At 35.1% G+C, this 12,818-nt stretch overlaps 1 protein-coding gene across 3 annotated transcripts in view; it reads right to left on the bottom strand.

Annotated features, from left to right (window-relative positions):
* Positions 1-12,487, bottom strand: part of LOC118192340 (ATP-dependent translocase ABCB1-like) — a 209,882-nt gene extending 197,395 nt beyond the window's left edge. The window contains exon 1 of one of the 3 annotated variants that reach the window (XM_085812456.1): positions 12,229-12,487. In XM_085812456.1, coding sequence (XP_085668582.1) covers positions 12,229-12,377 — 149 coding nt within the window. In that variant the 5' untranslated portion in view covers positions 12,378-12,487. The remainder of the gene's footprint in view (positions 1-12,228) is intronic. The other 2 variants (XM_085812455.1, XM_085812458.1) reach the window with 2 other exon arrangements.
* Positions 12,488-12,818: the final 331 nt, after the last annotated feature.

The following is a 12,818-nucleotide window of genomic DNA, read 5'->3' as shown; positions in this document are numbered from 1 at the left end:
CTTTATGTAATTTCTACTGTTTAATAAAACAGGGCTAACTCTTTATCTGTAGTTTGGCAAATTCTTTATCTGGAGGAAAAAAATGTCTGGCATACAGCACTACTTCATGAAGACAGGAACAAGTGGTGGTAATAAACAAAAATAAAATGAAATATGAAGTACGCTTGTAATTCATCCCATACTCGTTTCAAAATAGAACCACACACGAGCCCAATTGCAAACGGCAAGAAACAAGGGAGTAAGACATGCCAAAACCAGAAAGGAAACTGAAATTTACATCTTTAATTTCAGTTTCATTTTTGTTTGGGGCATGTTTTGCTCTCCCCCCCCCCCATTTCTTGTAATTTGCCACCATGTTTTTTGGTATTTCCATAAGGTTTATTCCGAATTGGTTTGGTTTGGTTTGGTTTATTTGATTATGGCAAAGCGCACTCGGGCTATCTGCCTAAGGGAAGGGATGGCTTCGTGGAGGTCTTTCTAAGGGAAACTGACTCATATACACGTTACACATGGAGAAAACCACGAAAACGCCCATGCAGCCAGCCCGTTCGCGGGATTCGAACCTCGGACCGAATTACCAGTGTTCAGCGACTTTACCGCTCGGCCGCTGGTGGGCCTATTTCGAATTGAATACGAGATGAATTTTATACGTATTTTTATTTTTTATTGTACATATATATATATATATATATATATTTATCTGTGTGTCGTGTGTGTATCTGTGTATGTGTCTGTTTGTTCATAAGTCCCGAATAATAAATTAAGTATTTGTATGGCATTACAAAATTAAGTAGGGGAAGTAGTTGCGATTTCAAAAACTGAAGCAGAAATTAATAGATGTTTGATCGTTCCCCGAAGTAACTTATTTACACGACGTTGAAGGCGGATACCTCTTGAGCGAGGGAAAGTTGACTACATGTGAGACGACACCCTTGGGAATAACAAATTGGTGGAGAAAATGAATTTTTCCAAACTTTATTCAGAGTTTTAAATCATGTTTGAATGAGTGTTTATGAGTTAAATGTTTTAATGTGTGTTCATGAGTTAAATGTTTTAATGTGTGTTTATGAGTTTAGGAAGATTAAGAAGGATTTTAGGAGTCAAAATTCTCACCAATGTCAAAACCTGCATTTATGGCCGAGGCATTCAATTTTGTTACCACGTGTTTTTTAAATTTGATTTGTTTCATAATATAATTTTGTACCATATTCATTCATGGCTGATTTTCAGTTTGTATTTATATATGTCACTAATGTGTTGTGATGCCATATAGCAACCAAAATAAATTCATTCAATATATTCCACAGTTCTCTAGTAATCTTTCTAGTAATTTTTGACATCATTATAGACCACGCGAATTTTTTTTTTTAAGTGCGGTTTAGTTGTATAGTTATTAAATAATCTTCCGACGAATTCAATGTTCAAAGTCATCTTATCACTCATTGTTAAAAATAAATGTTGACAATCTACTTTTAATGGTGTTGGTGTATTGAGAATACGGCAAAGCACACTAGGGCTATCTGCCTAAGCGGAGGGATGCCTTTCGTGGAGGACTTTCTAAGGGAAACTGGCTCGTATACACGTTACACATGGGGAAAACCACGAAAACGCCCATGCAGCCAGCCCGTTCGCGGGATTCGAACCTCGGACCGAACTACCAGTGTCCAGCGATTTTACCGCTCGGCCGCTGGTGGGCTCTACTTTTAATGGATTGCTATCATTTCACCTCTGCCGCGAACTGTTTGCCTTGAATACACACACATGTCTGCGCGCAAGAAAGAAAAAAAAAGGCTAATTTATTTTGTGCATACTATTTAAACTATTTATTATTTCCTTGTTTCCTTGTACGAAGTAAAAAGGAAGTATTGTAATCGCGAAAAGTTCCAGGCAGCATATTTCAACGAAAATATCCATTTTGACCGCTATCGAATGCAATTAATGATGTTTTTGCGTGATATCTGTACGTAAGGACAGAATAAAAGACTCGTTTCCTCCAAAAATCTGCTTTAAAATTAATTCTGAAGAGAAATTTTCGTGGCGTCTGTACGAACATATGTACGTACGTATCTCGCATAATTCAAAAACGAGTAGGCTCAGAACTTTGAAATTTTGCATATAGAACTGCTATAACAAGTAGATGTGCACCTCGTCTTTTGGTTGCAATCGGCCGCACCAAACGTATATATATATATTTATATATACATCCACTCTGTTACCCGGCTCAGTGTTCTCAGTTTCTTTACTCTTATGTGTTTCTAAATTGTACATTTTTTGCTTTAAAAATGGTTGAATTATGTTTTTCTTATCTTCCGATTAAGGTTTTTATGCCTTTAGTAAATCTGTATCCAATATTTTTAGAATTATCAACAATTTTAAAGTTGTTTAAGTGCCGCTAAGCCTAATAACTTTTTTTGATGGCGGCCATTGCTTGTTTACATTTGAAACAGCAGGATAGTGGATTTGTTGCCAATCTACAGAAACTTAGCTTCGCAACAACAAAGATAACGCCTTCATTTATTATTGCGAATTAAATCCTGCTTAATCCTTTCTAGAATGTTTTCGAAGAAATAAGTGTTGAAGATTTACTTCGTAATTTTTAATACAGATATTTTGAGTTTTTATGTATTTTTGCCTCGTCGCGAAGTGAGAACTGAATTAATTGAATGAGAAATACTCAATCGTCTGTGAAAAACTGTTCCTTTTTTGTTTCGTTCTTATTTTATAAATCGTTCTAGCTTTATTATGGTATTTGAATAGAACATGTGGCAACGGTTAGATAATTTTTTAAATGATATAAATTTGGTGTGTTCTGAGTTATAATATGAACGAAATATAATACTGTTAAATGAACTTAGCGCCAGAGTGTCGATATGGTAAACAAATAGAGTGAATTTTAAAGAATGCATTTATTCTAATGTGGTTTATGCGCTGTCGGCGAAGTAGATTTAATTCAATCCAATAAGTTTAAATGAAATGCAAGAAAAAATTCGTATAATTTAATATTCCGTACAAGGAACTCATGTGATGTACACAGATTTTTTTTTATTTTGTGAAGTCAGAAAAATTTCAAGGAATCCCTCTTTAGTGGAGATTATTTTAAGGAATTTAACGAAAGATGTGATACATGAATGTCTCCTATATAGACCGAAGAATTATTGAATGCCACTCCGCAAGGAAAAACAATTCTTACGTAAAAAAAAATAAACATCTCTTCCCCCCCCCCGAGAATTAACGGTAAATAGAACTGAAAATCAGGTCATCTTTGTAGATTAGAGAAAACATAACATGTTTTATTCCGATTGTTTGAAGAATCACAGTACTGTGTTCAAGTACTATATTGTTAAGAATTTTATATTTAGATAGGTAATTTTAGTAGAATTATTATTAACGTTGTTGCATTTCCCCGTGCAAGATAGCGCGAGACAAATTTTAAGAGAAAGCTACGCCGGGAAATTAAGAATACAGGAGTACGTGGAGTGGAGTGGAGTATTTAATTATGGCAAAGCACACTAGGGCTATCTGCCTAAGGAGAGGGATGCCTTTCGTGGAGGACTTTCTAAGGGAAACTGGCTCGTATACACGTTACACATGGGGAAAACCACGAAAACGCCCATGCAGCCAGCCCGTTCGCGGGATTCGAACCTCGGACCGAACTACCAGTGTTCAGCGATTTTACCGCTCGGCCGCTGGTGGGCGCCAGGAGTACGTGCATTTAACATTGAGAAAATGGCTGTCTCGGCAATTCGTACTGAAATTGAATAAATGTTATGTTAGCTGTAATGTACCACTATGTTAGCTGTAATCGTAATACTATCCTCTTATTGCTTTAAAGAAATTTCGAAAAGTAGAAAATACTAGAAATTTCTCGCGACAGGTTGAAAATTATAAAAGGCCGTCAAAGTTTAGTGCATCTCTTGTGCATTCAGTCTATTACGAACCCGTAGGCACGCAGCAATGTGTACACTAATGTTTAACAATTCTTTTACTCGAAACAGTATTTTAGTAACTTAAACTTTTTTTTATATGCATTCGATTTTATATATGGTATATAATTTTTTTAATAATACGGAGACATAACAAGTACGAATGACCACCTCTAAATGCAGAAACACGATTCTTTTCGATCACAATAGCAACCAAGTAGCAACCAGTTTTTATGACCACCCTGTATGTGCGTAAATAATTGTTTCTGTTTATAAAATGTTATTAAAAAGTATGTAGCTTTTAAAGGAAAGAGTGCCTTTATTTTAAACCCATATTAAATGTTAAATTGCAGGATCAGATTATACAACTGTTAGAATAAATTCATAATTTTATAAGATATTTCTCCCACTTTCTTAGCATGCCTTCGTGGTGTAGGGGTCAGCACACTCGGCGCGTATTCGAGAGGTCCGTGGTTAGAGTTCCGGCGAGGGAGTTGCTCATTTTTCATGTCTCTTGCTTTCAAAAAGTACCTAATGTCTCTACAACTTTTATTGTAAAAGGAAGGCACATAAATGGTACTTTTCCGTTTTGCCGGCGCAGGCGATAAAGTCGCCAATAATGGTGTAACTGATCCCAAACGGAATATCCTCGCTGGTAATCTTTTACACCTCATTTTCAAAACAAATCGCAGCAATTTCTTATCAGATTGATTGTTTCTTTCAATACTAGCATACAATTGCATAGAATTTTAACCCAGAGAGTTCAATTTTATGCCCTAAGGCCATTCGTGGTAATTAACTTAATTAGGATGCAATCACACTGCTCACCCCAAAGCGGAAATATAGAAAAGGCAGAGTTAAATTCATCAATTCCATTAAGAATGCACTAGCGAAATAAACCACTGCGGTCTTACGTAATTTCTGAGTAAGCTATTTGGGTACTTTTCCGTTTTGCCGGCGCAAACGATGAAGTCGCCAATAATGGTACAACTGATGCCAAACGGAATATCTTCCCTGGTAACCTTTTACGCTTTACTTTCAAAACAAGTCGCAGCTGTTTCTTATCAGACTGATTGTTTCTTTCAATACTGGCATACAATTACATAGAATTTTTACCTAGATAGTTAAATTTTATGCTCTAAGACCACTCGCGGTAATTAAGTCAGTTAGGATGCAATGAAACCGCTCACCCGAAAATATACAAAAGGCAAAATCAATATTAAATTCATCCATTCTAATGAGAATGCACTAGCGATGTAAAGCAATGCGGTTTTACATATAATTTCTGAGTAAGCTATTCGTACAAATTGAAATAATTCTTGCATTTAAACTTGTATTCCAAAATAAGATTTAACTTGAAATTAATGTAGATAATTACTGATGGAATTAGTTTTTTGTAGCGTAGTTTATGTGAGATGAGATCACTTGGGGCCACGTGATACGAACCGGCGACTTAGGATGTTGAACCAAGAAAGCATGGTAAATTTTAAATTAATGTCTTTTTACAAATTTATTGTCTTTATTTACTGGCCTTTTTTTACAAAATTTTTAAACCATATTAAAATGTTTATGCCTTCAAAATAAAAAGTTCTTAGAACTAACATTTATTAACATTTTTTATGTGTATACTGTATGCTCTCGCCAACAAAGTCTTCTTGGCGAGATTTGCACCGGTGAAACGGAAAAGTACCAAAAAAAATGTTTCCACCTTGCGCTCATGATATTTTAAAGATGGCTAATGGTACGCTCTTTGAAACTGGATGGAATTTTTTATATGGGCACTATTTTCTAGCTGAACCAAAACTCTGTTGAATATTTTAATATCAAAAAATTTTATGCACGAAAACATTACAGATATTTTTAATAAAATGCATTTTATAAACTCAACTCCAAATAAAATAAAAATTTAACATGAAATTATTAGAATTTTTGGTTCACAGTACTTTCCAAATGTTATAAAAGCTGTATATTAAATATGGAATTAAAGTATGCAAAAAAAATATTTTAAACTGTGCGCGCAAGCTGGAAACATGACGAAAAATGTTGTCACAAAGCGGATTAAATTATAAAAATATTTGTGGCAACGCAAACTTTCTGATGACTATTTCAGAAAGCAGCTATATTATGTACTCAGCAGTAAAAAGTTGGAAGTAATTACTTTTAAAATAAGTTATCCCAATTCTTGCAACAGTCACATATTCGAACATCTTATGGTTTTTAAGCTGTGTGAGTCCCCTTAAATTGTTTTGTAAGTTTTCTATATTTTGCATTGTTTTACGTAAATATTTTAGATAAGTATTCTCAGAAAACTTTACTGTAAATTTTAATAAATTCCATACGAACGATTATGTAATGGAAATTCAGTGCTTTAATATATAAATCTGACTGTAAAACACTCGGAGTTATATTAGTTAATTGACTCGGAGAAAAACCTTCTATCCGACCATTTGCCAGAAAGCTCTTTGTCTTGTTTTGTAAACATGCAATTCATGTGGCAGTTATTTAAAATTTTCATTACTAAATTCATATACTTAAAATAAAGGTAATCTCAAATTAGGAAAATTAATGTGCTATAAAGTTATGTTTCGAACTTAACTTTATAGCTTAATATTTATTCGCTCATTATGTATGAAATAGAACTCTTACTGCGTATTTCTTTTTTAACTTCTATGATCCAAATACTTTGGATACTCCAAATACATTGCAACACCAAATATTAGGACTAAAGTGAACTAGAATCAAAAACTCCGAAGAGTTTGTAATCTTTTTTCTGTAAACTTTTTCTGTAAGTATTTACTGAACTACAAATGAAGGAATGGTTTACTCCTGAATTTTTTTTCCGGCGGAAATCATAGGGTTAAAATGAAAATTAAAATATTTTCATTTTCTTAAAACCGAATACAAAGTACGCTTCTTTTTTTTTTTTTTTTTTTTTTTTTTTTCTACAAAAACAAAAAATTTCGTCGAGAAATGGTGCGGATAATTTTGGAGTTTTATTATGAAATATGATTATGATAATCATAACCATAAATATTGAAAGGAATATAATTATAAGAAAGAATAAAAATTCGCTACCTTTAAATTTAATCGAAAAACTGTAGGAATCTGAGACCAATGAATTTCGCTGTTATGCTCAAGACTTCACGTTCTTAAGCGTCGACTATTTCTTTGTAATGATGGATTACTGTTTTTTTTTTTTTTTTTTTCTTTTTTTTTTTTTTTCTTTGAATGGTTTTTATTAGATACTAAAGTCTATGCCGCTAACGCAGGATTAACTGGAAAAAAATATATTAATGGTTGTTACAAGGAAACTGCCGACGAAATGAAGCCTCTGAAATGAAGGCCAAAGAGCACAAATGCGAGGCAAGATAGGACGACTGTTCGCCAGGCCCGAACCGCCCCAACGGTATCATTGTCGACTATTCAACGTACTACAGCCACGTCTATACCTCTCTTTTTTTTAATGGTTTTATCAGATACTAAAGTCCATGCCGCTAACGCAGGATTAACTGAAAAAAATATATTAGTGGATGCTACAAGGAAACTGCCGACGAAATTAAGCCTCTGAAAGGCCAAAGATCACAAATGCGAGGCAAGATAGGACGACTGTTCGCCAGGCCCGAACCGCCCCAACGGTATCATTGTCGACTATTCAACGTACTACAGCCACGTCTATACCTCTCCTTTTTTTAATGGTTTTATCAGATACTAAAGTCCATCCCGCTAACGCAGGATTAACTGAAAAAAAATATATTAGTGGATGCTACAAGGAAACTGCCGACGAAATTAAGCCTCTGAAAGGCCAAAGATCACAAATGCGAGGCAAGATAGGACGACTGTTCGCCAGGCCCGAACCGCCCCAACGGTATCATTGTCGACTATTCAACGTACTACAGCCACGTCTATACCTCTCTTTTTTTTAATGGTTTTATCAGATACTAAAGTCCACGCCGCTAACGCAGGATTAACTGGAAAAAAATATATTAATGGATGCTACAAGGAAACTGCCGACGAAATTAAGCCTCTGAAAGGCCAAAGAGCACAAATGCGAGGCAAGATAGGACGACTGTTCGCCAGGCCCGAACCGCCCCAACGGTATCATTGTCGACTATTCAACGTACTACAGCCACGTCTATACCTCTCTTTTTTTTAATGGTTTTATCAGATACTAAAGTCCACGCCGCTAACGCAGGATTAACTGGAAAAAAATATATTAATGGATGCTACAAGGAAACTGCCGACGAAATTAAGCCTCTGAAAGGCCAAAGAGCACAAATGCGAGGCAAGATAGGACGACTGTTCGCCAGGCCCGAACCGCCCCAACGGTATCATTGTCGACTATTTAACGCACTACACCCACGTCTATATCTCCCGTGGTAACGTCCACCGTCTCACGGCGCTTGTCTGAGGCGGGGTTACGCTCACAGAGGCGTTTAAGACGTTTGTCTTTGACCCCACAACATCGGCGAAGTCGTCTGGCGTGGTGTCGCAGCCGATCATGGCTGCCATCAGACTGGCATCGTATAGTGTTCAGCGGTGAATCCCGCTTCACTCTTGATGCAGATGACCCCGTATTCGTGTCTGGAGAGGACGGTGCAAGCAGTCCCACTCAGGCTTTGTTTTACAAAGGCATACAGCCATAACCCCTGATGTGATGGTGAGGGGCAATATTTCTTATGACAGCAAGTCATCTTTAGTTATCCTCCGTACATCTTTATTAACGATATGTTGATACCATCCTGCGGCCGGTTGCATTACCCTTCATGGCACGTCATCCTGGGGCCATTTTCCAACAAGATAATGCCAGGCCACATACCGCTCGCATATCTCTGGACTGTCTCCGTGCGGTTGATACTCTTCCTTGGCCAGCAAGGTCACCAGACCTTTCACCAATCGAGCATGTCTGGGATATGGTAGACCGCCAGATTCGGGCATCACAAAATATCGCAGATCTGGAGCGACAACTGATGAATGCCTTGCAGAATGTACCGCGGATAACATTAGGAACCTCTACCACTCCTTGCCTCGACGAATTCAAGCATGCATTGCCGCCAGGGATGGTTCGATCAACTACTAATTTAAACACTTAATGAATGATTGTGAGCCATGAACAGGAACTATGACCTTGATTTTTTAATCATTTTATTATCTGTGTATGAGCCATACACATATTCGATTTCATCAAAAGCAACCACTTTCTTCATGGTGCATCGATTTTTTTGCAAAAGAGTGTACATTTCTTGTCACCCACATAGTATTATTATATGCACTTTTTCGTCTAAAGGGCTTTGTCCATGAAGAACTATTGTTTTCGTTTTACGATTTTACGTTGAAAACTTTAAAACGCTGTATCACTTTTCAAATCGTTTCCACCAAATAGTCTCGCCCTGTATTATATTTGAAGAAGTTAAATAATGAAGAATCTGCATAAATGTATGCATGTTTCTCACATTGTGATAAAACAACGGTATCTAGAGCCATCCAATTTTGAATGACGTGTTTTTGTTTTTACTCAACATTTTTTCCAATAATCTGCTAGACGAATTATGCTTATGCTAGAACTTTTATGGAACAAAAGTGCTTAATCATGACGAAGATTAGGTGCGAAATTGTTTCTAAGTGCTTATTTAGCTAAAATCACGATCGGAAGTTTCCGGAAAGTAGTGGAACAAACGCGCACAGAAATTTGTTTTTACAAGGCAAATTTATATATGAAACCCTCTAAATTATCCATTATAAAAGTCGCCACAAAATAATCTGTGACTGGAACTGTGTACTTCTCAGATTATTGCTAAAGTCCTAGCTAGTAACCTTTATCACCTTACCATAATATCGCCAAACTACCTGTTACTATATCCCAAAGTTTAGCCGATAAGGTGAAGATCTATATCTAGTTTGATAACAAAAGTTAAGTTAAAGTGATAACAAAGTTTGAAAAGTGAAACGACATTGAAAGTTTTCAACGCCAAATGCCAAAACGAAATTAATAGCTCTTCATGGCTAACGTCCTTTGGACTGAAACGAATCTAGTAAATTATCGCAATTAAAGCAATACATATTTATAAGATAAATTTATACTCAATAAGCAACTCGCATTCTTCTCAATTATTTAACAAGCGAACGAGAAGACTTAAACGAACACAGAATTTTAATTATTAAATAATAGAGATTTAAATTTTTTAAAATTTTTCATTGTAAATTATTTTACAATCAGAAATCTATCGTAGAACAGGGTTAAATGCATTTACGCATACTAACTTATTCAAGATATTAACTGTATTTTCATTAATAAACTACTAAGTTTTCAATGCATTTTATTCCGCTAAATTTATAACCATCGTATAATGAAACTAATTTCGCATGCCATTACATAATAATTAAAGCGAAGCAGAGGTCCAATTACTTGGGCCCTTTTTCCTTTTCTCTGCACCGATTAAAATTAAATCTGGGTGAATCTTCGGATTATGGTAACTTGGCCATTTTTTGGCGACCAACCCTGCTACCAGCAACCTGCTAGTTTTTTTTTTTTTTTTTTTTTTTTTTTTTTTTTAACTCAAAATTTTTTTCCAACAATCTGCTAGCCGAATTACGCGTATGGATAGATTGGATTGGATTAGAACTTTTATGGATAGATTGGATTGGATTATTCAATTATGGCAAAGTACACGAGGGCTATCTGCCTGAAGAGAGGGTGCCTTCGTGGAGGACTTTCTAAGGGAAAGTGTCTCGTATACGCGTTACACATGGCGAAAGCCACGAAAACGCCCATGCAGCCAGCCCGTTCGCGGGACTCGAACCTCGGAACGAACTACCAGTGTTCAGCGTCTTTACCGCTCAGCCGCTGGTGGACCCTAGAACTTTTATGGAACAAAAAGTGCTTAATAATGACGAAGATTAGGTGCGAAATTGGGAGAAAGGGCAGAATAGCCCACTGCTTCGCGCGTTTTTAAGAATTGCACATACGCGGTATCCATGTACACGTCGACCTATTTTCACTTAAAAAAACATCCCAGAATCTCACAAAAATGGCATTGCGCACACTCCTGATCCATGTATACATCGATCTATTTTCACTTAAAAAGTCAAAAAAAAAAAAAAAAAACTGACAAAAATCCACTTCTTAATCTTGTAAAAAGCGCCAAACAAATAAGTGGGCGATTCTGCACTTTAGCAGCGAAATCGTTTCTGCTTATAGCTAAAAGTATATAAGTGCTTATAGCTAAAAGTATATAAGTGCTTATAGCTAAAAATCACGATCGGAATTTTCCCGAAAATGTCACATGGCATGTCTCATGATCTCTCATTTTTTTATACCATATACCTCTTACCATATTCCAAAGATTAGCCTAAATGGTGTTTTTCTGTTTTAAATATTTTATTTGATTTAAATGGCACTTTTTTTATTAATATCATACATTTATTACAAACTAAAAATGCAAAAACATTTAGTAATGTTTATAATGTTGTTAATTTTAATATTTCGCGTCAATAAAAATTAATCTTAATTTCAGTGCTTTACCAGTTTAAACAGAAGTGGGTTGCGTATTAATACGAATACTTCAGCTTGAGTGTTAGAATTTTGTCGAAAATTCAGTTGTGCGAAAAAAAGTTTTTCAATCTAAAAATTTTGCTTTAATTTTTAAAATTCGATTTCATCTTCGTAATCAGATTCCATTTGAATAACTGAAACGATTCTAAGCAAAATAGTTACGATTATCGCTTGGTTTAAAACTAATCTTCAGAAATTTAAAATACAGAACAGGAGCCGTTGAAAATTGCAGTGCCATGCAGTGGACATCGTATTATTCCAACCTAAATTAAGACTAAGTGAAAATTTTTGCACTTGTTTAGTAAATAAAGGACTTAATTTTTGATGACGCACAATCTGCATTCTTTCACTGGAATGCTTCCGCAGAAACTTTGCAACAAATATTTCTAGTATGTGAAGAGGCAAAGTTTATATTTTTCCTGCACACGAAATCTGTATAATGAAAAAAAAAAGTCTTCGTTAAAAATTTCATTTTTTAATTCGTAAAGGAAAGGATTTTTTCTCTTCCGTTTTATGTAGTAAAAAAAAAAAAAAAAAAAAGTTTTATGAAATGGTATTTTCTTTTTGTTTTACGGAAATAAGAATGTTTCTTAATTGTGTAATATTTGCTGAAATAAAATACGATAAGCCTAAAATTAATTCCATCATTTATATTACTATAAATTCATATTTTATGGTCATAACTCAGATACATGGAGTTCTACTGTCTATGTACTCATGATGAAAAAAGGATTCGAAGGGATAAAAATAACTCACCCTGAATCTGATATCTCCTCTTGCTCTGTATTTTCAAAACCTCTGTTGACATATTCTCGTTGCTCCCTATTTTCTGTAGCTACATCACTACAGTACTTATTTATAGATATTAAAGAAACTGGATTTTTCATATCGCCGTCAACTAACATTTCAGCCGCAAAAATTATCGGATCATCAAAGAGTTACCGATGTTAAATAATTGTTCACCGTAACACTCATCGCTGTTAAAAGTAGAAAGGAAACTTGCGACCAAGGCTGGAAGAAAATATTCCGCTACTCCGATAGCAACCAATTAGCATCGACGAGAGATGAGACGTCAGATAGACGAGATCTGGAATCAGCGCCATCTTCTGAGCCAACTCTTATTTACACCTAAGAGTGTATGTTTTTACGGTACTTGAAAAGGAATATTCTCAGTTTTTTTTTTTTTTTTTTTTTTTTTTTTTTTTTTTTTTTGTTTCTTCATGAAGCTCAATGAATACAACATATTTTGACCTTGATTCTGAATATCAACTATTTATTTAGCATTGAAGAAATTGGAAAATTTAAATAATAAGAAAATAGTATTTTAAGTATTAGAAAAATATTTA

Source organism: Stegodyphus dumicola, chromosome 1 (assembly GCF_044657685.1).
Source record: "Stegodyphus dumicola isolate Sdum_Otavi_A_Nest chromosome 1, ASM4465768v1".
In the NCBI taxonomy this organism is placed as follows: Eukaryota; Metazoa; Arthropoda; class Arachnida; order Araneae; family Eresidae; genus Stegodyphus; species Stegodyphus dumicola.
Note: the sequence above shows the minus strand (reverse complement) of the source record. Positions and strands in the feature narration are given on the sequence as shown.